Raw genomic sequence first — 27,764 nt, 5'->3', positions numbered from 1 at the left:
GTGGCCTTTCAGTTCTTAAAAGGGGACCAAGAGAAAGATGGGGGAAGAATTTTTAGCAAGGGCTGTAGGGATAGGACAAAAGGTGCTGGTTTTGAACTAAAGGAGGGGAGATTCAGGCTGGACATGAGGAAAAAATTCTTTACAATGAGGGCGGTAAAATACTGGCACAAGTTGCCCAGAGAGGTGATGGACGAACCACCCCTGGAGACATTTAAGGGCAAGTTGGATGTGCTTCTGGGCAACCTGATCTAGTTGCAGATGTCCCTGCTCATTGCAAGAGGATTGGACTAGATGGAAGGGAAGGTCCCTTCCAATGCAAACTATTCTATTATTCTATGCTTAAAGTTTATACAGCTATAAGGAAAAAAAACCCCCAAAACAACCAAAAGCGTTTAATGCAGCAAAGCTCCACTGAGGAAATCTGGGAACAAACGGAGCTGTTTCTATCATAGGTGATTCTGTTTATGTAAGCAATAGTGATTACTCCAAATGAGTAGCGATTTAAGGACAAATTGTTAGTGAAATCAAAAGCTGGATCTCTTTCTTTGCTCCTATGGGAAATACACCTGCATCAACTGGGGAGCAGCAGCCCACTGACTGTAACTGCTGCAAACCTCTCATGGAGGACAGGCCTGGCCAAGTATTTCCAAGAGGCTCTGAGCAGACACACACCCACCTGCTGGCAGCACTCGGGGACATGCGTGCCTGTAAAAATCCCTGATGTGATCGCACTGCAAGCTCCACACGGAACAAAGAGATGTTTCATTTCATGCCCTAAATCCCCTCCTTCCCCACCGCGAGCCATCTCATTCCCTAGTTAGTACTTCATTAGTGTGAGACATTCCTCCCCTCCTCCCTTGTACTTACTTGCTGAAATTAAAGAGGAGCCGTTCGAAGACAAGGACAGGTCCTGTGCTGCTCAGAATTGTGAGTGGCTGACCAGCAAAAAGGCAAAATATCGCACCGGCGACTGCTGTGCCCAGGAAACTCTCCAACACGCCCTATGGTATACACAGGAGAGAGGTGAGTTCTACTGAACAACCCTTTCTATTAGCTCTGTTGCAAGAAAATGCGTAGTTGTATCAGTGACTGGTGGTGTGCTGTACAACACTAATGGCTAAGACAAAAAGAAGACCATCTGCCCTCTCCTGCAGCTGTGCACATTGATTTGTTCATCCCACACAATTCATAGCTACTCGTGATAATCAGCAACCTCCTTGGTTGTTTCTGAGGCCCAGAGTTTGATAATGCTGTATCATATTTTATATCTGACAAGGGGAGGAGAGTGTTTCTGAAGATCACTTCAAGGATTTGACAACTCCTTGAACATCTCCCACGTTTTTGATAGTAAAGATACATGTTGGTAGGGCTCTTCCAACAGAGATGTGGCTAGAGGACAGCAATGACATCCTCCAGAAAATCAGACCATGGTTTTTCCCTTCTCCAATTGAGCACACATGCTTTCTAAATAAATAAGATGCTCCTCTTTCAAGGAACTGTTTTAATAAGTGAGACACAAACCAAACAAGGCTACTTCATACAGCAGCCACAGGTTGAGACCAAGGATCATCAGATGTCACCATCAACAAATAAAATCCATATTTAACAGGTTCTACAATTACCTTTGGCATGTGTGGCAAAACAGCTTCGCCTGAGAAGGTTAAAAGAGCATGCTTTACGCATTCTTGCATTTTCATGTCCAACTAGAGCTGGGAAGTATCTACTTATAAAATGCAAAATGTGGATAAAATATAAATGGCAATAAAATACGATTACTGACTAAGTGTATATCCTACAGAAGTGACAGAACTCACAGGACCTTACCTTGTTTGCTCTTATGGAAACTAATCCCTTTACACTTGACTGAGCTTTAAAGGACCAACCACAGCATTATCTTCTACTGAGTACGACGTGCAGCTATAAGCATCACCCTCTCCAGGAATACTCACCCAACAACCAGGGGCAAATTTATGCACAGGCTGATGTGCTCCATTGTAACTGTGTCCGAATCAGCAGCCTCATTAACACTGCGCATGCTTAGCAACCAGCAATTAACAGCATGAGCAGATCCTTCTTTCCATTTGTGACAAACTGCAGGGCTGGGGCTGCAGTTTGTCTGACTTATCAGTGGCAATGTGAAGAATTTAAAGTAAGTTTTGCATTTCTCTTCCTTGGAAAGAGCCAAGTTAGTGTTTTTTACACTGAGGAAAGTATGTTCATAGGATCCCAGACTGGTTTATGTTGGAAGGAACTTAAAGCTCATCAAGTTCCAACCCCTTGTCACAGGCAGGGACACCTTCCACTAGACCAGGTTGCTCCAAGCCCCATCCAACCTGGCCTTGAACACTGCCAGGGATGGGGCAGCCAAAGGTCCTCTGGGCAACCTGTGCCAGCGCCTCACCTCCCTCACAGGTAAGAGATTCTCCCTAATGTCTAATCTAAATCTCCCCTCTGGCAGTTTAAAGCCATTTCCCCTTGTCCCTATAGGCCCTTGTCCAAAGCACCTCTCCAGATTTCTTGTTGGCCCCTTTAGGTACTGTAAGCTGCTCTAAGGTCTCCCCTCAGCCTTCTATTGACACTGTCGTATGTCAAACTAGTATGTTACTATGTAGAGCAGAAGGGTTTTTTTATCTACTGAATTACTAGCAGAACTTTCTCTAAAGCAGTCATGAACTATTTTTCTGGCCAAAAGCATCTCAACATACCAGTGGTCAAGCACTGCTGCTGCTGGGTAATTAGAGCAGCAGCATGACAGCTGTGCAAAGAAACAAATGGTAAGGGAAGTTTAAAAGATGCCTGGCTGCCTGCTCCTGACTGCTCCTGACACATGCTCACTCTCTCATCAATCTAGACGAGCTGCTGTACAGTGGACAGAAATCACCTCGCCTTGGTCCTTTCTATTTCTAAGTGCTACTGGTGATCCCATCATGAACAGCCCTGGTTCTTGCAGGGACCAGTGAAGGGAAATCTCACGGTGATGCTCTGCAGCCTTCATACAAGGACACAGGGACAGAGACAGCAGCCTATAAGCCTCTGCCTGCTTCCTTTGGAGGACTTGTGAGGATGAGACAAGGAATGGCATTCGCACAGCTGATCCCTTTTGCTCCTCCTGCATTACTCATGGAGAGGGCCCTCGCGGCCAGCGCATCTGGAATCTCTTTTCCCTGCATTCTTCCACGTGTCTGTAGCTAAGAATAGTGTCTTTTCTCAGAAACATAAAACTCTGAAGCGAGCTTTGAAAGAAGCGTTGGCCATGTCAGGCTCTCAGGGGCAGGCAGCGCAGGACAGGCGATTTTTAGAGCCTGACCCAGCAGCAGTCACATAATTGTTTACAAGAAACAAGCATGAACTTTGGTAGCCCCAAAAATCCTGTTTTCTATGAAGGACACAGCGCCCAGGGGAAAACCTCCAGGTGCTGCTCCTTAGTTGTAGAAGCTGGCGTAACCCTCGTTCGCATTTCTCAGCGCAAAGATTTGGTGCAGCTCATGCTCTGAGATGTCTTAAAGAAAACCACTTTCCCACTGCAGGAATGCACAATGGTTTGAGCAACACATGACACGGACCTGGACTCCAATCCCACTGAGCAGCTCCCTGGAGGAACAATTTGAACTGGTGTCCTTGGGACACTTTGATCTGGCTCTGATGATACAGAGACATCTGAGCATGAAAAGCACACGATTTTGAGCTTCTATTGAAAACCTGCAGTCAAAAAGCTTGCTCAGAAAAGCTGTGGAGCCCCACCCCTGGCAGTGTTCAAGGCCAGGTTGGACAGGGCTTGGAGCAACCTGGTCTAGGGGAAGGTGTCCCTGCCCTTGTTAGTAGGTTGGAACTGGATGAGCTTTAAGCTCCTAACCCAAACCATTCTCTGATTCTATGGTAAAACCCTTCCAGACTCCTACAGCAGCCAGAGACCTGATGCCTCTTCACACAAGGATGTCGAACAGAGTTTGTTGAACGGACGTGGCAAAAGAAAAGCCAGTTGTGCCTAAAGCCTTGATCCACCAGTGAGTGTTGAGACAAACTGCTGGCACTTCAATCTTAAATCAGTACATAAATAAACACCAGTAAATTCAACTGGTTATTGTATGTAAGAAGCAAGTAAATGCTGAAGTGCACAAAGTAGAAAATCATAGACAACGTTTTCCTGCACAGAGGTGTGGCTATGTTATAAACTGAAAGGTGAAATCTGTTTTTTTCTAGCAGCTCAGTGATGATTTTCCTGCAGTCTGCTCCACTTTTGTGGACTGAAGCTCAATTACAAACTAGCTTTATGCTGTCAGGGCTTCTCTCCAGCTACAACCCCAATTCCCTCCTCCCTGAGCACAAACCCCTGTGAAGCAAGGCACAAAGCCTTGGATGGGATATGGGTGCTGGTTCCTTCTGTGGCTCCTGGAGTTCAGGTCATTAATGGCTACGCTGTGTTTATATGTGCTGCAGAGCTTCTCTGTTACCGAAGGGGGGTTCCTAACTGCAGAGGACCAGTGGCTTCCCTTTTCAACACACAGAATAAATCACTGAGCTCGAAATAGGCTGTTCCTGCAGCTTGTGTCTTTCTAGAGACTTTTATTTCTCCAAGCAACAGGAAAACTCAGACCAGGTTTTATCTACTGCAGAGAAAACTACAGACCAACCTGTGTTTTCTCTTCCTCCAGTCTTCCCCGCTCCTGCTCCACTAGGTCTCCCTGCTGTGCAGCTCACAGTCTCAGGTACACTTTGGTGAAATGAGACTGTCACATTCAACAAATGAATGCCATTATCATAGGGAAGTGTAGAGCTCTGGATAGGTGCCCCCCTTTTCTACATTTGGGTTAATTAAACCTGTGTAAATTAATAATTCAGTCTTTGTCATTATGAGCTTAATTATTGTTAGGAGATTCAAGGTGACTGCACTGAACATATTTACATACAACCTCCTATGTTTTCTTCTACTTCAAAAAGCCACAGGCACTTCTAGAGCATAATTCTGCTCCAGTCAAATGCGAAAGATGTACAGCAGTATTAATACAGAATCCCTTTCCTTCAGATTTTCCTTGACCCATCTTTAAAGCCCCTACTTCTGTCTTCACAGATCCAGCCTGACTCCAGATATATAATACGGTTGCCAGGATCTTATCTTCCTGCCCATGGCAGGGGTTTGGAACTGGATGATCATAAGGCCCTTTCCAACCCTAACTATTCTATGATTATTACAAAATTCATCTTTCTAAAGACCTTGCTTTTTTAATCCTGATCCCATCTCCTGATTTACTCACTTTCCTATGAAACTTAGGATTTCCTTTCCTCTCACCAGAGAGGCAGAAGTCCAGGGACTGTAAGAGTCACGCAGAGGAGACAGTGCTCTCTCTGTCGACATGGAAAATCTGAATCAGACTTAGTAATATTAATTGGACTGAAACAGTACAACTGAGACACAAACACAAAGAGCAGATCAGAGGAACTTCTCTATATAGAAGGAGCAAGGACCTTCTCTGCAGCCTGGCCATTTTTCAAACACCATTTAAGGTATGATTTTCCAAAGGACAGCCGTCCAACAGCAGGGAAAGCAAGCTAATTTCAGTGGAAACACAGGATACCTCTATTAGTTGTACCCAGAATTCAAGCCTGGTCGGTCCCACGCACCCCTCTGTAGATGGCAAGAGGCAAATGACAGATCTGTTCTTCTGAAAGCTCTTGCTAACCTGCATGTTCTCCGTAGCATCACCAAGCAATCCTCCAAAAGTGATAGCGTTGGTCACCGTGGCCAGGTAGATGAAAAGAATGGCTGAAAGGGCTTGAATGTTTAAAGCATCGTAGAAGTCACTAGCAAAGAAAGGTGCTTTCCTCTTTATGTCTTTGATCAAGCCACCACAGAATCTGAAAAGACAAGCAAGAGGAGACTCGTGCAAAATGTTTCACAGCGAAAGTCACCCAGATAAGTCATCAGAAGCTTTGCCAGAAATGAAGTATTATCTGAGAGGAGTGAGATCATCACATTAGAGAATAGTCTTATCGCAGCTGTGATGGTCCAGGGATATCACTGAAGTAATGCTGTAAAGATAATAACTTGATGCAGCTGGAAAGAAACACATTTCAGGAACACAAGACCCAATTCTGCTGCAGCAGACCACTGAAGCCTGCAGTTCAGGAAGCTTGTAATTATTTTTCTCCAACTATACAGGTTGATGTAATAAAATACATTAAACCTAGTCTAAATCCCTGCCTAAATTTCTCCACCCGGCAAACACAATGGTTGGGTGAGCCAAACAATCTGCTAAGTGGAAAAATGCTTCAAACTGTTAACCAGAAAAAGAACTACAAGTGAAAACACAAGTGAAATCATCTTGGAGAACAAGACAGCTGCACTTGCATATGTATTCTTTCTGTGGAATCACAGACAAGACAGTATTTAACCTGTATAAACTCCATGTGGCTCTGACAGCATGAGAAATGTTGGTTTTCTGACCCAGAAACAGGATGTATGGACTGTCTTGTACACACCAATGTGTAATTTCAGATTTTCAGGCTTTCCTCCTAGAATCTGGATACTCTGCTAGAACTTAAAAAGAAAACAGAGAGTGGGAGGGAGGGCACAATGCCACCACACAAACCTGCGTAGTGACCCTGAAATGCTGTGCACACTGTTTTATGGCCACCTGGACTGCACTCCCACCCTACTGGACTTCTACACGGCATACAAGCAGGGTAATACAGCAGAGTGAAGCCTTAGGCTCTGTTACCTTCTGTATTTCTACCCCATAAAAGCCTTCATTTTGCAATTCAACTACAACAGGAATGTCTGGAAAAGGGAATGTCTCTGCTCTTGGCTAAAGTGCTTCCAAGCAATCAAAATGGAAACTGTAGCTATACCTGCCATGTTTACATCCCTCACAGATCACTTAACTTCACAGGATGCCAACAGCAAACACGTGCCTGGGCCTTCTTTCATTTTTTTGGTGCTTATTTAAGATGCTCTGTAATTTGCTGAGGCTGAGTGTTCAGGACCCTTCAGGCAGCCTCAAGCTGGGCACTGGGTTCTGGGGTCACAGCTCAACCTATACAAACAGTATGTCAGGATGGAAAGCAGAAGGGAAGCAGAAATGGTTCTGCAAAGGGAACACTGCCACCTTACATGGGTGACTCCAGGCACATCCCATTAAGCAGAGCATTGCTGACCTGCCGGTTCGTTGCAACTCTTCGCAGTCCCCATGGCCCCCGCCGCCATGTCCTCCATCATGAGGTGTGTCTCCATTCATCTGGAGGTTTTCTCCCCCGGAGTACATGTTTTTCCTAGGCAAGAAGGCAAGGCAAACTGAGGCTCACCACATTGCCTGACGGCTCCACCAAACATAACCCAAGATCCATAATTTTCTTCTGAACCAAGTGTTACACAGCCCTTTCCAGAGCCATGTTGTACAAAGGAGACTAGAAGGCTGACCTGCCAGCAGCGAGTGGAGCATAGCATGTTAAAAAGACCAAGCAGAACCCCAAAGAGCCTGGATAACCACTATATATGTTATATGCCTACAACATCACCTTGAAGGGTACAGAACTGCAAGAACATCCTCCCTCCAGCTGTTAAGAAAGACCTGAAAATCATCATGGAATCCTAGAATGGTGTGGACTGGAAAGGGCCTTAAAGCTCATCCAGTTCCAACCCCCTGCCACAGGCAGGGACACCTTCCACTAGACCAGATTCCTCAAAGCCCCATCCAGTGTTTTGCCAGGGATGGGGTAGCCACAGCTTCTCTGGACAACCTGTGCCAGTTCCTCAGCACCCATATATCTCCCAGCATTACTTCTAGTACATTTTAAACCCAGACAGGCAGATGCAGTCACTGAAGTTGCTCAATAAACCTGGTGTACCCAAAGCAGCAGCTCTTCCCATCACCTTTTCAGAACTGATGTGCACTGTCGCTCATCACAGAAATAAACCTGCCTGTCTCCTGCTGTTACCTTTTATCTGAAGAAGGAAGAGACTTGGGGGGCTCTATCCTAATGGCTGGATCCCATTCCCCAGGTGGGAGCACAATGACCTCATCCAGAAACTCATCGATGCCAGCGATCAGGTCCTGCCGGTCCTTAGCTTTATAGGCAATGTCATGGAACACCTGCAAGGACAAGAGAGGTCCATAGAGAAAGGGCTGCATTTTCTGTAGCCGAGACTGTAGAGGTAGCTACCAAATTTTGTTCCATAAAAACTGATTCGCAGAAAGTACCAGGACACTTGGCACAAGGGTGTGTGAACCTCAGGAAAGCCCATTCCTTTGGTCAGCTGTTTAATGATATTCTTGTCTTGCAGGTATATGTATTTCTAATTTTTAGCAAAACATACATTTCTAACATCTTTCAAAATGTTAGTAAAGCAATTATCCATTTGCTTTACCCAGAATAAGAGTTTTCATTTAAATAAGGAGTTTCAATTACACTTCCAGAAGACACTTTTACAAAGGCACAAAAATATCGATCCTCTTTCCCTACCTGCTTCAGTCTACCAAAAAAACCCCATATAGTTTCCAATCCTGTGACATGGAAATGATGACAATATTTACTCAAATATAATAACAAAAAGCACAGACTGGTTTTACTGAAAGGTATTATATTACTGATGAAGAGTGAATGAGAAAAGAGAGGAAAAAGAGCATTAATGATGAATTTTACAGGTATCTTCTGAACTGCTTGGAATGGAGGCGGATGAGCAAACGTGACAGACTTAATAAGAACAGCCAGCGGTAGCAAAGAGGACTGTTGGGCCATGGAAACTAAACCACTGCTCCAAGCAGTGCAAATGACACAAAACAGAAGAGCTGAGATCAGGCAAGTGGTAATTAAGAGAACCACATGAAAGCAAAAACAATGTAAGGAGACAGCAAGAAATAAACATAATGTAAATCAGCCCCAGATGCACAGAGCCCAAGGGACACTGGAAGAAAAAAGCTGTAAATGAATATTGAAAGCCCAGTCATCTCATTGTGGTGTATGATTAGCAAGTAACTGCTAGCTGCTCGTGGATAATACAAGCACTGCCTGAACGAAGAAGTGCTTCGAGATAAAGTGCAACACACAATAGTATGTCCTGGGTGTAACCATTTCTGCTGTAATTACCTGGAGCGTGGCTGTGAGTCATCAGGATCATGGAATGTGACAGAAGGTGAGCACCACGACAAGATTAATTCAAAGATCAGTAACGGTTGGACTTGATGGTTGGACTTTCCCAACCTGGTTTATTCTATGATTCTATGACAGTCTATTGGAAAGTGATTGCTAGCAGGAAAATACACACAATGGACAAAGCCTTCCTACAGTCATGCTTTTATAAAAACACAAACCTAGGCGAAATAATTAAATAATTACATGAACAGATAGAATTAGGAGGTGGCATTTGGATATTTCAGCTTTATGTGCATATTCCTGTCAACCATGCTGGAGGAAAGGGCATCATTATTAGCTAATGAAGTGAAACCTGGGAGAACCTGTTTCTTATAGGAGACGTCAAGACACCTACCTCATCTGACATCAGTGTGGCAATGGCTCGGCCAATCTCATGATAGGACTTCGCTTTGCCCTTCGGTCCCAGCAGAATGAAGAGGAATCTGACAAAACAAGCAGATTGTTCCCCTTTAGCATAGCAAAATGGATGGCTTATTACTTACACAGTATCTAGATGGAAATTCGACTTTCTAAAATTGTGGTTAAAGATCCAGAGGCTGCCAGTAGCTTCCAGCTAATTTGGGAGTAGAGGTTACACCCTGTAGCCCATCACACTTACTCAGACAAGCAAGACACTACCCAGAGTTTTGCTCCCTTGAGCTTTGAGACCCCTACTGAGACCACTATGGCCAAATGCTATGACAGCCCTACGCAGAGATTGCTACCATTCAGCACCCTAGACTTCAGGATGCGGTGAAGAAACGACATTCTTCCAGTGCCCAGTACCTGGAAGTGGTACTTACACATAACAGATACCAGCTCCAGTGCAGGGTGCTTGAGCATTCATGCCCTGTACACCACATAAAGCCCACAGGATGGGCCAAGCAGGGCCAGCACAACAGTGGGCACAGAGGGAAGATGTGATTAACCATCCACATTGCTCACTGTGAACTTTATTGCTCCTCCAAGCTATATCAGACAGCACTCCACGTGCTTATTAATGCTCTGCTGGAGCTCAGATCTCTGTTACGGTTCAGCACCCACATGTGAAGGGAAACCATTAATCTAAATTAGGGCTTTAGCTATAAATAATTAAGCCCAATTTGTATGCCCTGAATTTCCACTCCAAGTATAAGATACATAACAGAGACCTGTAAGCCCATCTGATGGTTTTACAGTCACAGCTTAATTCTTAAGCAGGCAACTTAAGGTGTGAGTCTATTCCTACGGCAGACACCTTCAGCAAGGGTAACCACATCTACAAGGTATTAGGAGCTGACTTCTTATATGATCTCTTTGGGCAGCAACTATGCTCAAGTCACTGCTAGTGAGTTTGGAAAACACCATTATATGAAAACTTTGGAGAAAGAAAACTACTGCTCTTTATCTTTTCTGCCCTTGCTTTTGTCAGTGCTAACGTGCTATGAATCGGGCCTTGTCTATGTCACAGTGTGTTCTAATGAGAGTCCTTAATGGAAAAGCTATACACGGAAAATGGAAGCTTCTGCCAATAAAATTGTTTAGCAGTTGTGCCAGAGTAATGGGAATGCTGGTGAAAGGTGGCTGCGTTTTCCAGCCTCTTAAGTGACACTCATTTGAGGAGTTTGAAGTACAGCCTCAAAGTTGAATCTTCAAAGGTACCTAGATCTTCCTGGACTGGAATGAAAAGGAAATAAATAATAATAAAAAAGATACCACCATTCAAATAATACCTGATTCAGGAAAGACCTAAGCCTTATCTTTGACACTCCCAGTTCATAAACTAAGTTTCATGTACAAGCCTAAGGTATCAATGTTGAAATGGCAAAAGCCAGTACCACCTGTAGAAGTACTCTTGCTTCAGAGTTGATTTCACACCACAGACAGGTGCTAAGCTGGCGGCTACTTACTCACACAGCATCTACAGCCTTGTCCGTAGAAATACAAGCTTCCTCTAAATCCCCTGTTCAGATTTGTCCCCCAAAAAATTATTTTGTTCATGGCTATGGCACAAAAATACATCTGCCTTCATGCTCACCTCTCCACCTTGACAACTGGCTTGTCAAGAAAGCCATTAGTTCTGGTGGCCATCTCGCACGATGGCCAGCACTTGGTGGTCAGTGGGTTTTCAATGAAGACCATCGTGCTGGTGTCGTTTCAACCGCTCAGCCTGAGCTGGACTCTTATCTAGTGACCTTGAGACAAAAGTCTGTCTCTCTCACATGTCAACTCACTCTTGCAATTAGCAACAAAAGAAGTCACATGGCAGGAGACCAATGTCTCCATTTCACCTAATTTAGCAAAGGCAATTATTAGGGCAATTTTCAGCAAACTCCATAACAGCATGTGACTCAAACAGAAACACTTATCACTGCCCAAAACAACTTTTAAAGCTTCCTGAATTGGGCCTTTTTCCAATTACAGCTCTTCCTTTCTATCAGTAATGGAAAATAAACACACTATAACCTTGAATAAGTTGTCTCATCTAAAACCTTTTTCACTGCCTCCAGTGTGAATTTGGGTTAGCTTCAACTTCCAGTCACAAATTTCAGTTGTCTCTCATAGCTAGACTGAAGAAACCTCAATAATTAAATCCCTTTAAATATCCTCCCTTATCGATCCAGTCACTCATCTGACAGAATAAGACATTTGAGGCTTTTCTCCTCTCTTTAGTCACTCTGAAGGCTTTTTCTTCCACAAACCTTCTCTGATCTATCAGTGTCTTCCTCAGGGAAATCATCCAAGAGCTGGCAGTTCTTTCAGTGCAAATATAGCCTATGGCTACTCAGGAACTTGATGTAAGGCTCCTTTCCTGAGAAAAGGAAGTTAGGAGCCAGGGAACAGGACTTCAGGTATGGACAAGCATGGGGAAGTAGGACAACGGGAAATGGCCTTAAACTAGAAGAGGGTAGATTTAGGTTGGATGCAAGGCAGAAATTCTTCACTGTGAGGATGGTGAGGCCCGGGCACAGGTTGCCCACAGAAGCTGTGGCTGCCCCATCCTTGGCAGTGTTCAAGGCTAGGTTGGACGGGGCTTGGAGCAACCTGGTCCAGTGGAAGGTGTCCCTGCCCGTAGCAGGGGGTTGGAACTGGATGAGCTTTAAGGTCCCTTCTAGCACAAACCAGTCTAGGATTCTGATATGATTCTATGTCTTAGAAACGAGGTAGGGTGATGGGGAGAGCTGGGTTTAGTGCCATGGTGGAGGGAAAGGACATGGCACATAATTCTAGGAAAACAGGTTTCAGCAGTTCTAGCCCTGATAGAACAATTACTATACCCACTATGGCCCCAGTCATGACCCAGAGACAACCAGCACTTTGAGCATGGCTCTTCCACCTGTCCCTAGAGGAGGAAACTGACAAGAGACCAAGTTAAAGCACAGATGACCAGATTGCTCTTGGCCATGCATGGAGACACCCTCTTTGTTATTTGTCAACCTTTGCTATGTTAACTACAGATTTTCTCAAAAGCTGCTGATAAAATGTGGAACACACCAGGGTTGAGAGGTGCGGCAACTCACCGGAAGTACTCCTCCCCTTACAATCATTGTATTAAATATTATTTCAGGTTTCTAAATCAAATATCATGAGGTACTAAGTCAAATATCTTACAAGGTATATTATATCCGCACAAGTAATTTCTAGATAAAAAAGTCTACAGTCCTATTTAAAAAAGGCATCAAGCTAGTAGGACAGGAGCCATAAATACATATTAATTGGCATCACTAACAGTAAAACTTCCTAGTTGAACTCTTCATGAGGTTTCAAGTGCTTTACTTAAGGTTCACATGGAGGTGACTAAGCCATACACGCCTAGGTCATGTCCTCTCTCTCTCCTCCTACCTCTTGGAACCTCCCCTGCGTTTCACAAGTTATTATAAAACAACATTATAAAACTGTTCCTCAGCCAAGTCTTTTAGAACTCTGGGATGCAAATTATCCAGATCTGTTAATTTTTAAAAAAGGTTCATAACTTCAGAAGTTGCTGCTTGACATTCTGATTCTCCAGGGGAATGAGACATCTTCAGAACCATCTTCTGAAATAATTACACTAGCTCTCTTCCACTGCCTAACACAAGTGCCTGAATGCTCCTGCACTTAGTAAATGTTCTTGGAAACAAGCAGTTTATGACACCTTCCAAATTCTTTGTCTTGACTGATTCATCTCAGAATTACCTTCAGCATGTAGAACAAGACCTTTTAAAGAGCCAAATATTAGAAAGACGAAAACATTAATGTATTTTGGTGGTTTGGACTACGTTATGTTTCCAGGCATTTAGAGTCATTTAGTTACGAATACTTCCACCTAAGAAAGCCCTCACTTCTAGCTGTGATATACTCTTCATCTGGCAAGATGAAAACCAGCACACAACACACACCGAGTTATCGAACCTCCATTTCTGATATTTAACATTGCTAAGGATGCTTCAATGCAGAGGATGTGAGGTTCACTTCATATCACTCAGCTCAAAGTCTCTCTAAAGTAGTAACAAAATTCAATATTTCTCCCCAGAGAAATATCTGGTCTTGAACTTATATGACAGCACAGTCAAAGCATTCAAAATCCTTTGCTTCCAAGCTGATAGTGAGCCAGAAACTCAGTAATTTGTTACTGTTTTACCTAAAACACTATCCCTGCTGTTGTTTTTGCATGCTTTACATCCTGCCCAAGCAGATGATGGCCACCAATTACGTGACTCACCTTCTGATCGTATGGACTATGTCACCAAACCCAACCAGAATAAATTTATTCTCATAGATGAGCAATTCTAATCCAAAACTCATCTATCCTTGTCAAATCTGGAGCAAGCAAGAGCAACAGCTCCATAAAGGTTAAAGGCACCTACCCAAAGGAAACTCAGTAAGGTCCTGAGAAAATGTTTTCAATTTTGAGGTGGGTGGGAGGAAGCAGTCCTGTTGTTGGACACCATGTGAGAAACCTGCAAGGCGTTCAGTTTAGAGTTACATTTTGGTCTCGAGGGCTGGGAGAACAACCTCTTGATGTACTTTGCAGCAGACCAAGTGGTTGGACTGCTGATAAAAGGAGCACAACTTGAAACTGCAGTAATGAAAGGAGATGGTGACATGTTTGGTCCATTTTCTATTTCACACAAGTGATCCTTCAAGTTTTGAGCAACGTACTGACACTGCAGGCTTTCTACATGGTGTCAAACACATAAACACAGTTTCCCAGAGCAAGTCCTTCTGCTGGAAAGGCTGCTAAAGGACACGGCCCTGAAAACCTTTCAATGCTGCAACTAATGAACAAGACACACATTTCATCCTACCTATGAAGAAGAAAAGATACCTTTGCAGTTAAAAGCTCAAGTTAGGAGGTAAGGGAGGAGAATCTGAGTCCTGGTTCTGCCCCATGCTTCCTAAGTGATCTGTGGGCAAGTTACTTCATTTCGTTTAAGACTTGCAGACACAGGCCATTTCCCAGCACTACATATTAGCCTGTGCAAGTCTGTACGGCTTATCTCCAAAACACATCTTTCCCTTGCTCATTCTTCATCTTTTTTCCCCATCAACATTACATTAAAGCAGCAGACCTCAACACATGATTGTACATTTCTTTTATGAAAATAAGAAGCTATGACTATTGCACCATCCAGAGGAGAAGCAGCCGTACCCAAGCCATGGTGCAAACACAGTAGCTTGCTAAAATGAGGAGTCTGCAGCACTGAGGGATGAAATTCAACATGAGAAAACCAAAGTCCTTCAAGGTTTTTTCAATCTGATCAGTAAAAATAAAACACAGAGAAAGGCTGGGATCTCTCTATACCAGTTTCAGATCCTGCAGTTTTATTACCAGGGTTGTATGAAAAAAACCCTGCTGAGAAGTCTTTCCTGAAGAATTCATCAGATCTTCCTGATTTCCTTTAAGTAAAAATCTACTTTTAAGTAAAGGAAATACTTAAAATCCTTAGCAAGGAAGCGTGAAGGAAAAATATATATAGAAAATTTATGTATCCAAGAAAGAATAATTTCTACACAGGACATTTTCTTTCTACGAAGTATCCAAAATTCTGTAGCTTACAAGAAAAATCCAAGCCAAGGAATGTAGGGGGGAAGAAAAAAATAAAACTAGCAGAAAAAATTAACCCATTTAACAGGAAGTCTACACATTGAATACTGTCCACCTTATGCACACAATAATCCTTTTTCTTTCTACAGTGCTGGGTCAACATGGATAAACCAAACCAGGGCAGGGCTATCATGATACCATGAACCTTTCACCTTTCAGGGCTAGGTGTCTTATTTGCTTCTGCAACACAAGATTGTGGTGATGTCTTACACACCCAGCTAGTGGCTGCAGCTGATGGGCTGCTTCTCAGCTAGTCTATCAAAAGCTATCGCTGCCCTCTCCCTGCAAAATCTGCCTGGTTAGTGCTCTGAAAAGCAAAACATGGCTTCACGCACCAGCGTTGTATGCAGTCTGTGGGCTGTTCAGTGCCCATCCACAGCAGTAACATGCTGCCTGAGATGGCTGAGACCCGGCGCTCACTAAGGAGATGCTCCATCACAGCTCGTCTGGGCCCCCAATGGGATTTCCTTGATTGAATTTCACAGGATGCAGCCACTGCAAATGGCTCTTCATTACTCACAAAAGCCATCTAATGAGCCTCCCTGCTTTGATTAGGGCTAGCATTCAGTTTGGAGGACAGCAAATGGATAATGCTATTTCCTGGAAAAAAATGTTGGCACGGAAGGACATATTGTCTTGATTAATGCTATTGAGTAATGAGGTCGTTCAGCAATCCTAGATCTAACTTCCTGGCTCCCACTACCAAAACAAACAATACCTAATTTTACATCTGCTGAAAAGCATTTGGAGATGTGCTTAAAAAAAAGCAAGTGGGATTAGACTTTGAAGCCAAAATGCTGAAATATGCAGAGCTCAGTAATACTGAGGAATGAGGAATAGCCATTTATAAGCCACTTTTGTCTCCCCATGCTCCTGCCAGAATACCCACTGTGTGCAAACAGCTGTTGACATGGTTATTTTAAGGAGTCACTTACAGAAACTCCAAGAAATACAAACACTGCTGCATTACTAGGAGGCAGTTAGACAAACAGCAGAACTAGATCCTCTTTTTCCTTTGGTTTGTACATAAAATAAGGTACAGATTATAACAACCATATAACTTCCACTCCATACAACGGCTGGGATTCCTTCCAGTATCAGTAATGCACTAGCCATGTGCTTCTGTTGTCGTACATCTCACAAAATATTACTTGATACAGCCTCAAACCCTGTAGGCATTCAAACCACAACCTTCACTGTGTATGTAAAGTCCTGGAGACTGTTGACATAAAATACATATTTGCACATTAGTGATGATGTGAGAGGTGCAATTTGAACTCCCTAATTACAAGCAAAACACAAAGTAAACCCTTTCTAAGCTGACAGGAGAAGCACAGCAGAGTGGAGGTGTGCAGCGGGGCCAAGGACTGAGGTTCTTACCTTGATGGGAGTGTTTGTATATGAAGCAAAGATACACTCCTGCATTATCACTCAAATACAGAGCAGATGGTCTGGACATCTATACTGATAATTTTTCTCTACTATATTACTTGATAAACAATATGCAATTGTATAACGAAAAGTAATATTGCTAAGAATTCAAACAGCACTTTGTTATTCTAGTAGATAAACACGCTCACTGTAGAGACAGACATCTTCAAGCAGTGAATTCACATATTTAAGATCATAAATTATATTCATATTTGGGAGACTCAGATTAACTTGCCATGAGTCACAATAAGTTATAGCTTTCCCTGAATCATTATGCATTAGAAAGCACCACAGAATCATAGAACAGTTTGGGTTGGAAGGGAATGGACCTTCAAAGGTCATCTAGTCCAGCCCCCCTGCAATAAGCAGGAACATAGAATCACAAAATCAACAGAATGGTTTGGGTTGGAAAGGACTTTAAAGCTCATCCAGTTCCAACCCCCTGACATGGGCAGAGACACCTTCCACTAGACCAGGTTGCTCAAAGCCCCATCCAACCTGGCTAGATCATACAATGTGACCACCCAACAGAACTGTATGCCTCAGTTTACCCAACTTACTTGTTTTGCTCCAGCAGAGCCAGAACTGCATCTTTCTCCTAATGTGAGTTTAAGAGGAAAAATACATACTGCAGAAACATGCAGAGGGAATCTGAGTGACACTGGGGGGAATCATGAGGGGCAGGAAGAAAGCCCCATTAGTTAAATTTCACATTGGCAGTGTCTTTACTATTAAGTTATAAAGTTAGCGTGTTTCTGTAATGCTGTTCTGGTTTACAGCTGGTATCTTATAACCAAATTCAGGTTAACCAAACAGGACCTGAAGATTACTAAGCAGCTACAGTTTTGTTACTTTAAACCAATAATTCTGATTGTTACACACATCACATGATGGAAAGTAATGGAGAATATCTTCCGGCCTGGGGTTTTTATCTGAAAAGGTGGAAATGGAGTTTCCCATTCTTGTAGCCTTCCCAGGAGCTCAGTTCTCTTACCGGGTAGGTACAGGGACTTCAGTCAGAGCACCCAGCATGACTGCCTGCTGCAGCCGGACGAAGGCAATGAAGGGATTCTCCAGGAAGTCTACCTCCCCAACCAGCACGTTGGAGGCCTCAGCATCACGGGGCAATTTCTTCATGAATTTATTCTTCAGCTGCATCAGTGAAAAAGGAAGGAAAAGAACATTAAGCCTTCTTGGGCAAGCAAACAGGAACGTGCATAAAATACACCCAGTTTTCACCCACACTTCCTCCTTGGTCAGAGTATATCTTTGGTGATATATTAAGTATGATAATATGTTGAAGTCCCACAGAGTCTACTGAGATACAGACACTAGGAAGATAAGCCCCATAAGAACAATGCTGATATTGGTGCCCGCAGCAAAGATGATGCTGAGAAGATTATGCCTCTTGGAGCTGGGCACTTGCCTCTCACTGTGTACATGTCTTTTCAAGTTCCCAGGGGAAGACTAAGCTCAGCATAGGGTTTTAAGAGCACGTTTCCTAGCCTGTGGCTTTTCCCTTCATCTAAATTTGCTTGGGGTTGTCCAAACCCATTGTTCCCACTGCAGGGAGGCCAGCACATGAGGAGTCACTGGGCAGAAGTACCAGGAATGCTGGTTTGGAAACTACAAGTTTCAATAACTGTTACTGCTTCCCACCATCAGTGCCTGAGCCCTCAGCCCTCCTGCAGACTGCTGCCCTCAGAGCACAGAGCAGGGAATGGCTGAAGGGGCACGGAGGAACTTGTGCCATCATTAGAGACCTTCTGTCCAAGAGAAAACCCCTTCTCAACCCATCCACAGAATGGTGCTGGATGGGTATTATACCACTCGCTTCTCAAAGATCTGAAGGGAAAGAAATCCTTGGGAAGAGGTGAAGTGAGAAGGGGCATCCAAGAAAGAGAGAGAAATCAGAGAGGGTTTCAGAGAAGATGCTGAGACAGGAAGGGTTGGGTGGCACAGGGAACCCCCTCCAGATGGTCATGGTGGGGACCCTGGTTAACTGCTCTCCCCCTGATGAGGCTCCTACCCCTCTGCTAGCCCAGGTTTGAACACCAAGCAAGAGGAATGTGTGTGTGTGTGTGTGTGTGTGTTTGTCTATCTCCCTCCATATATCTCAAACCCAACTATTTCCACCATCAATTAAACACCCCCTGCTTTATAACCAAGTTACTGCAGATGCTCGACCCTTCCCAACTCTGAATGCCATTCTGTCAGGGAGAAATTTTAAGAACCTCGCAGAGGAGTTTAAGTAAATGAACTCCAGCTAACATCTGGCGTCCATAGACATAAACCACCCTGCCTCATCTGCAGAAAAATCAGTGTGGCCCACTGTGATCCACCTCAGTAGAACTGCCTAAAATCACCAGCAGCTCCCAACACAGCCTGGCTGCACAAGTTCTCAGAAGCCCCAAAGCACACTGACTGGTGGTTTTAATATTATACTAATAAACTGATGGTGTGAATTGCTCACAGAAGGACAGATTCTTCTCAGGTGCTCCTAGGTAAACAGATAACAGTATATGAAGAACTCACCCATTTCAGTAAATGTTTTGTAGTAAAAGAAATTCAAGAAAGACACCAAAATTTCTGCCTGATGACTAGTAATCTGATTTCCTTACTCACCCAGGGTTATTTCAACATAGCTTTCCCGTGATGCCCTGAAAGCCTTAATTCTTTGTTTATGCTCTTACAATCTCTGACTGCTCCTTTCTCCTCAGTAACATGACCCTGAGTTGTTATATGAGCAGTTTTGGGGGTGGCAGTGCTTTTTCTAGTGTTCTTTCACTCTCTTCCTACAACTTTGCCTTTTCCTTCACTAACAGCTGAGCCAGAAATAGGATGAAGAGAGCTGGTGAAGCGTACACCAGTGCAACTGAACTGCTTATCTTCAAGCTTTCTCATCATTAAGGTCTAGATTTTAGTCTTTTTGAAAACCAACTTGATTTTTTTCTTTAAGAAAAGGGTGTATCTCAAAGCAAAACTATGTAGTTATTGTTTAATGCACTTCTAGTAATGCAGCAAAGCATCTGTGGTGTTACTGAACAGCAGGGCTCTAACCTGCAGGAAAGTGAGCTTAGAAGACAAACTGTAAAGCTGCATTTATTCAATTCCAGTCCTTCCCAAGGCATCCAAATGGTATCTGAGGTCCAGTTCTGTGTTCATCACCATTAAAATAAAGTACTAGAAGACCAGGATCGTTCTCATCAGTCAGCTGACAGGGATACTCTCATTTATACATCTTCTCCCGAAGTATAGCTATAGCTTTATGCTAAAACCAGTTCTTCATGGCCTGACGGTTATTCTTTCCATCCCTCCACCTATGTACCACAGCAGATGTGAGCAGGCTCACGGGGCTCTACAACAGGCATCCTACGGTCCAACTATGGAGAAATCATAGAATCACAGAGTGGTTTGGGTCGGAAGGGACCTTAAAGCTCATCCAGTTCCAATCCCCTGCCACAGGCAGGGACACCTTCCACTAGACTAGGTTGCTCCAAACCCCGTCCAGCTTGGCCTTGAGCACTGCCAGGGATGGGGCAGCCACAGCTTCTCTGGGCAACCTGTGGCAGGGTCTCACTATCCTCACAGTAAAGAACTTCTTTCTAATGTCATCAATTGCTTCTCACTTGACAATAGGAAAATGCTGCAGCAGCAACAGCCAATAAGTTTCAAAAATCAGCCTCTCCTGACTTAATTTATGGTATCTTCCTGGCACCTGGAAATCTCTTTAGGCAGTCACAGGGCTGCCGTTCTGCTAGGCTGGCAGTCAGCTGAAGCAGACCTGCAGCACCAGGAAAGCTCCCAGAGCCCCAGTCTCACATGCACCCCTCTGCCTTGCTTGCACTCCAAGTGTCCTCAGATCCCAGACAGATTTGTTTTTCGCTTCAGCAGTGGCAGAATTAATGTGGAGTTAAAGGCTTTCAGAAAATCCTGCCCTGGGTGATGGTTGGAGATGCTCTGTGTGTGCCTGGCTACGGGTGAATGGCGAGTGAGGATGTACTGCCAGGAACATCAACAGGGGGTAACACTAAGCTGGGCTATGAACCCATAACAAGCTTTGCCAGGAGACTGAAGAAGTAGAAAAATGGGAAAAGTCTCACGAAAAGGCATTAGTTATTGATTCAACAGGAAGAAAACACTGGAACAATCCTACTCCTGCATGCTGCAGCCAGTGTCACCATGAGTGAAAATATTAAATATGCATCAAGGATGAAGCCTGGAAAAGTACTACCAAGTCCTTCCGGCTCTGGAGGAAACTGGAGATAAGAAAATAATGGTAAATGAGAGACTGAACATAAGCCGGCTTCAGTCTGCACTCACAGCCCAGAAAGCCAACCATATCCTGGGCTGCATCAAAAGAAGCATGACCAGCAGATCGAAGGGGGTGATCCTGCCCCTCTACTCTGCTCTCATGAGACCTCACTTGGAGTATTGTGTGCAGTTCTGCTGTCCTCAATGTAAAAAGGACATGGAACTGTTGGAACAAGTCCAGAGGAGGGCCACAAGGATGATCAGGGGACTGGAGCACCTCCCGTATGAAGACAGGCTGAGGAAGTTGGGGCTGTTCAGCCTGGAGAAGAGAAGCAGCTTGGAGATCTCACAGCAGCCTTCCAGTATCTATAAGGATGCTGGGGAGGGATTCTTCATTAGGGACTGTAGTGATAAGTTAAAACTTAAACAGGGGAAGTTTAGATTGGATATAAGGAGGAAGTTCTTTACTGTGAGGGTGGTGAGGCACTGGAATGGGTTGCCCAAGGAAGTTGTGAATGCTCCATCCCTGGCAGTGTTCAAGGCCAGGCTGGACAGAGCCTTGGATGGGATGGTTTAGTGTGAGGTGTCCCTGCCCATGGCAAGGGGGTTGGAATTAGATGATCTTAAGGTCCTTTCCAACCCTAACTATTCTATGATTCTAAGATTCTAAATCCACAATAAATGTTCAACTTTGTGGAACAGGAAGATTCAGATTAGAGATTAAGAAGTTCTTTAATATGAGGGTGGTGAGGCACTGGCACAGGTTGCCCAGAGAAGCTGTGGCTGCCCTCTCCCTGGCAGTGTTCAAGGCCACGCTGGGCAGGGCTTGGAGCAACCTGGTCTAGTGGAAGGTGCCCTGGCCCATGCAGGGGGTTGGAACTGTATGAGCTTTAAGGTCCCTTCAACTCAAACCAGTCTGGGATTCTATAACATGTTCTTTGCTCCAATTCAGTTTCGCAGCACCACTCACCACTCTCTTACATCATTTATCAGAGAGGTGATGGGAAAGGTGCAGTCAAGCACTTATGCCCCATTTTGAACTATCCTCTGAAGCAGCTTCAGGAAGATGTTAGTCCTCAGCAGCTCCTGGGAGCAGGGAGGGAGGGATAGAGGGCATGTAGCTGGAAGCACTATATTCACTCTCCCTGCACTCTGCTAAATCAAGCATCATTCCAACCCAACCACTAATGTTACGTTAAAGGCCACAGCTCTCTCCACCACTGTGCTTGCAAAAAGGCCCAGCAATCTGAAAAGTCACTATTGCCCTAAATGCATTTTAACATTCTGTGACCAGCAGCATTGCTGAAGGTTTGTCAGAAATTAAAGCAATTCCTACGTTCACAGGGATTCTTGTTTTAAGGTTCCTTCCAACCCAAACCATTCTACAATTCTGTGATTTTGTGAAGGGTAGAAAGGTTCTTCCTTCCATGTGGGAGCACCCAGCACAACTAAGAGTACAGCTTCCCAGCAACTAAGAGCAAGAGAAGATGAGAAGGAGCACTTGGCTGAACAAACACATGGATCCTGCCTGGAACACTTCGCAGAGCAGTCTGTAGGCTTGTCTAAGGCAAGAGAATACCCAAGATGAGTGGAAACTCCATTAAATGAGTCATTAGCCGAAGCACCAGAAACACAAAGCTAACCAAAAACCATTAAAATTATAATCAGAGAAGCCCTTTAGGTAGTCACGTTACTGTAATGATGCTCCAGTCTTTGCCCAACAGCCTGCAAGGAACATGTATGCAACATGTAGGCACTAATCTCTGGAAGTGTTGAAGGCCAGGTTGGACGTGGCTTGGAGCAGCCTGGTCTAGTGGAAGGTGTCCCTGCCCATGGCAGGGGGTTGGAACTGGATGAGCTTTAAGGTCCCTTCCAACTCAAACCATTCTGTGATTCTGATTCTATGATCTCTGGATGAATTTGTTTGCCCTTATGTGTCATGGTTGGATTTGATCATCACTGACCTAAGGAAGAGTAACCAATCAAAATCCTCTGGCGGTGTGGGCTGGAGTTCAGGTACAATACTAAACACAGCTCATCATCCCCCAGGTACAGCAAATCCTGGACATTCACAATAAACACTGATCATACAGATTACCATCATGAGCTAAACTCCATACGTGGCTCTTTGTGGAACTAAAGGAAGGCTTAATGGTCCCTGATCACAGGGAAAGGGATCCAGCTCCCCAGATACCTGTTGTATCAAAGCTGAGAGCAGCATCAAAGCAAGAAGGGGGTCTTCCAGCCTGGCAGGTGGCTGCCCAAGAGCACGAGCTGAGGCTTTGAGAAAGAAACCTCTGAAACCCCTCCACAGGTACAGGGGACAAAAAGGTGTGGGCTGCATTGTTTAACAGAGGCCATGTAAGAATTCACTCTACCTTCTGTTTGTGTAGGACTATGTGAGCTCACCTTATCACCGTGTCATGTTTCATCATGGGCTTCCCACATTCCAGCACAGGCACACAGAGCTTTTGTGCTTAAAAAAGGCTAATTCCCCAGGAATTGGAACCTGTGTCTCTGTTTTGTTGTATCTGTCTATACATTAGGATTACCATCCCATAAAATATCCCATGAATGCTTACTTTGGGGGACACTTTCAAGGCTATGTGTTTTGTCTATGCACAGAACTCAGGAACGCTTTGGAGGTGAGCTGCTCATACATTGCAGGAGAAACAAAATCAAACCTGCTCTCTGTGTCAAGAAAAAAGGCTAAAGCAAACGAAATTCCAGTTAACTGAACTTCCTAGAGGATTTTTCTTCCCTTCAGAAAGGTGGCAGTGATCAGTACTGGAAGACAGTAATTTCCATTTGAGCTCCACAGAGGGGAAAGTAGGTCATCCAGGCTGACAGAACTAAAAATTAGGGATGTCTGCTTGTGACTGCAGGGATGAGGAGATGTTCAGACACAAAAAACAGCTCCCACCATTAATCACTGGATTTCATTCCACAGTGTGGGATCCTACCAGTGCCCTCCCCCTACATCATTCCCCAAGGAAAGGCAGGAGGGTTTCTCTCAACAAGGCCAATTTCATTTTGCACTTGAGAGCTGGCTTTGGCACAGATTCCTGGTTGATATGGAAACACTGGTTTGTATAAACAGTCTCGTCCCATCCACCACCACCACCCCCCCCAACAAATCAGGAGGGCTTTGTGCCTTTCTCGGACTGACCATATTCATTCAGAGCTCATCTCTGTCCCACAAACAAGCCCTCGATATAAATTCCCCTTGTATCAACATATTTCTATACTTTCTATATGGTGTTTCATCAGGTCAGTAATAACAGGTCCCTGATAAAGTATATTTCCTTTACAAGTCCCCTGAGTTTTACATCTTGAGCATTAAAGAAGACCCAGTGATTCGGCCATTCAGAGCTGCCAAGGACATTTTAACAGAGCATGACCAAAGGATTTCTCACAGGAGGAGAGCCAGAAGTGGAAACAGCACTGGGCACTTCCCCAACTTCCTACGGTCCAACAAATGGGCTGGTAAAGGCTGCACTTGACTCTCCTCAATCCCTTTCGTTCGTAGAAGAAGATGAAAAAAATAACTTGAAATATTTTCCAATTATTTAGATTACATGAATCAAGAGCTAACTTACAACCACAGACTGGTTTGGGTTGGAAGGGACCTTAAAGCTCATCCAGTTTCAACCCCCTTCCACAGGCAGGAACACCTTCCACTAGATCAGGTTGCTCCAGGCCCTGTTCAACCTGGCCTTGAGCACTGCCGGGGATGGGGCAGCCACAGCTTCTCTGGGCAACCTGTGCCAGGGCCTCAGCACCCTCACAGGGAAGAACCCCTTCCTAATGTCTAATCTAAATCTACCCTCTTGGGAGAAATACACATGCCTTTGCTCAATCAGAAGTTCTGGCTTGCTGATCGCTGTGGAAGCTCTCTGTAACAATCCGCCCTGTGTAGGCAAACAATATGGCAACAGCACAGCTGCTTTAGCAAAGCTCTGGTGTCCACACACCGTGCTGCCATTGCCCGTAACTAACTCTGCACTATCAAAAGCAACAGTAAACCACTGTCATATCAATTTCCCTTTCCACAGACCACCAGCCATGACAATCATCCTGCCATGAGCAGCCACTGTACACCATCAAGGAAGGCGGCACTGCCTTTTGTCTGTCACAGGCACATCAATCACATCCCAATCAATATTATTGATGCAAACTTTGCAATGAGTAATCCACAGTTAAAGATTTTTGCAAAGTCTGTGTTTTGGTAATTGGCCCTTCCTCTTATTTCATCTTGACAATCATTTGCTTTCCATAAATTAAAGGGGAGAAGGAGCAACATGACACTTTTAATCCAGCAGACATTCCAACCCTCATTGGAAGACCAACCAGGTCTTCATTACTTTCAGATTTCTAAATCATTTTCGGATTTCACACAGGCTTATTCTGATGGCAAAACTATTTCATCCAGTCTCAAATATAAGGAGGAGAATTACACAAAGCCAATTAATTGTTTGGGTTGGAATGGACTTTAAAAGCTCATCCAGTTCCAATCCCCTGCCATGGGAAGGGACACTTTCCACTAGACCAGGTTGCTCCAAGCCCTGTCCAACCTGGCCTTGAACACTGCCAGGGATGGGGCAGCCACAGCTTCTCTGGGCAACCTGTGCCAGTGCCTCACCAGTCTGGAACATATATATATATATATATATATATATATACATACACACACAAAATATCTATATATAAAAGCTGTCAAAAATTACTAAAGCAAGGGCTAGTCATATGTAGAGAGCAAGGCCAATGGAGAACCTTTTGGAAACCCCAGTCCATGAGTACAGCCTGCATGTCTGTGCTCCTTCCTTGTCTTTCAGGCATTGAGCCCCTTCCTCTTCCCCTCCAGCTGATGGCTCTTAGCCCTGGCAGTGATGGAATGGGCAGCGCATTTTCAGCTGGTCCTTTGGAAAGAGCCCCTGCGTCCTTTGTCCTTCCTTGCCTCCAGCCTTTTCCTAAGTTCAGTTTCTTCATGAAAGAGCTTAATGGTTACCCAGTAAGAAGATTAACTCTGGAAAGTGTATTAAGAAGGCAAAAAGTATGAGAGAAACTAAACAAAACAAAATCAAAAGCCAAATAAATCCAAAGGAAGCATAAAACCACCCCTTCCCTAAGGGAAGGAACCAACCTCACAATGCTTAATACAGTAAAGATTGCTGAGAGCTACCACGATTTTAATAAAGCCATATCTCTTCTTATTACCACTGGCTGTACTCATGCCAGTGTGTCTTGGGATTACTGTAAATATTGTCCTTTAAGCTCAGTGCTATCTAAGTCAGCTTTGTAAGAAAGCCACTGAGATGAATGGGATGTTTAACCAGGTTCAGCATTCCTGGAGCAAAGTAAAGCCCAGCTCCTTGTTATACAAAAGATTCAGTCACTGGATCCTCTGGAAGAAAAGCCAAGGGTTCTTGTTCTCTCTCGCTTCTCTTGATAACTAAAGGGTCCCTTTGTTCCTGGAGGAGGCCAACCCAATTGCCACCACCCCCATCAAGCATTCACCTTTGAACACCAGCATCTTCTCTGATTTCTCTGGACATAACAGGTACTTGCAAACCTCAGGGAGTGCATCTTCCAAGAGGATTCCCTGATGGATCTTCAGGAAAAAACTAAGCCTGACCAGTGCTCTCTTGTACACACCATTGCCATGCCCCTGACTAGATCCCAAGCAGTTTTAAATTGGTGGGTGCTGTGCAGAAGCACCCACCTCACCCAAGTGCTGCCATGGCACAGACGCATGAAAGCAGAGAGGCATCTATCCTAGCTTAAGCCTCATCGCAGAGGTGTGTTACCAGGGTTTATTCTGCAGCTAGTGAGGCAGCTGTCCAAGAGGCAACCAGCCCACCTGAAACCTGAATGACTCCACAATTACAGCTCTCCACAGGCGCTGAAAAATGAGACCAGGAGACCAGGCTCCACAACAGGCACGCACCTCAAAGGAGTGCCTGGGTTTGAAGGGATCAAAGCAGGGTTTTGCCTTTGTAGCTGAGGTCCAAGCTGCTTATTGCTCTGTAATGGGGTTACCTAAAAAAAAAACCAACCACAAGCCAATCCACCCCAAAGCAACCTGGCCCAGGTGACCACACTCAAACACTGCTGCCAGTAACAAGCCAGCTCCAGGACAAGAAAGAAATGGCCAAAAGTGCATTAGATAGCACCCCAGCATATCCCACACTTCTGCACAGAGCACTCCTCCTCTCAGGGTGTCCTCTTCTGACCTTCTCCAGGCTTGTTTTGTTGCCTCTAACCTCAAAGGCTATCCTTGGAAACCACTGGTTGTTGTAAACATGGAACTGAATGGAAATAAATCGGTATTCACTAGTGGTGAGGCAGCTGCAGTATGCCATGAGATCTGCTCCTGGGTTAGGCTCCACAGAGAATGATCCCAAGCAAAGAATTACCAGGGTTATACAATGGAAGACATCAGTTTTCAGCTTGGACTTTACAATATCAAGGAGAAAGGAGCAGGGAAGCTGCAGGTGGATGCCCAGGGCCTGCCCGGTCTTTTTCCAAAAGCATGGAAGAGATCATCTCAGCATGGACAAAGTACAGTATCACTGGGGCTGGAGGCTCATAGGTGGGTAAGAAGACTTTCCCAGATAGACTGGAAGTACTGAAGAATATTGCTGCTTCAAAACGTTAAAGCTATTTCCAGCTCGATGAGTATACAGAGCAAGAGCTGTCCTACTGCATGGTCTTGGATCCTCTCCACATTGTCATGTGGGTGACAACCACAAATCCTGCCCTGCCTAACTAAAAAAGAGAGGGCTTGAGGTCATGCTGCAACTACAAAGCACTGGCCACCAGCACTGCTCCACAAAGAGACAGAAAAAGAAATACAAGGGTAAAATTTTCTGAGGAGCACATTTCA

General features: G+C 44.5%; 1 protein-coding gene across 6 annotated transcripts in view; it reads right to left on the bottom strand.

Annotated features, from left to right (window-relative positions):
* The window catches only part of SLC4A4 (solute carrier family 4 member 4), a 203,736-nt gene that overhangs the window by 29,705 nt on the left and 146,267 nt on the right, over positions 1-27,764 (bottom strand). For all 6 annotated transcript variants that reach the window (XM_065674620.1, XM_065674649.1, XM_065674657.1 and 3 more), the window contains 6 exons: positions 17,619-17,776; positions 9,482-9,569; positions 7,933-8,087; positions 7,153-7,266; positions 5,679-5,853; positions 868-1,001 (listed from right to left, as the gene is read on the bottom strand). In XM_065674620.1, coding sequence (XP_065530692.1) covers positions 868-1,001; positions 5,679-5,853; positions 7,153-7,266; positions 7,933-8,087; positions 9,482-9,569; positions 17,619-17,776 — 824 coding nt within the window. The remainder of the gene's footprint in view (positions 1-867; positions 1,002-5,678; positions 5,854-7,152; positions 7,267-7,932; positions 8,088-9,481; positions 9,570-17,618; positions 17,777-27,764) is intronic.

Source organism: Lathamus discolor, chromosome 1, assembly GCF_037157495.1.
Source record: "Lathamus discolor isolate bLatDis1 chromosome 1, bLatDis1.hap1, whole genome shotgun sequence".
Lineage (NCBI taxonomy): Eukaryota > Metazoa > Chordata > Aves > Psittaciformes > Psittacidae > Lathamus > Lathamus discolor.
Note: the sequence above shows the minus strand (reverse complement) of the source record. Positions and strands in the feature narration are given on the sequence as shown.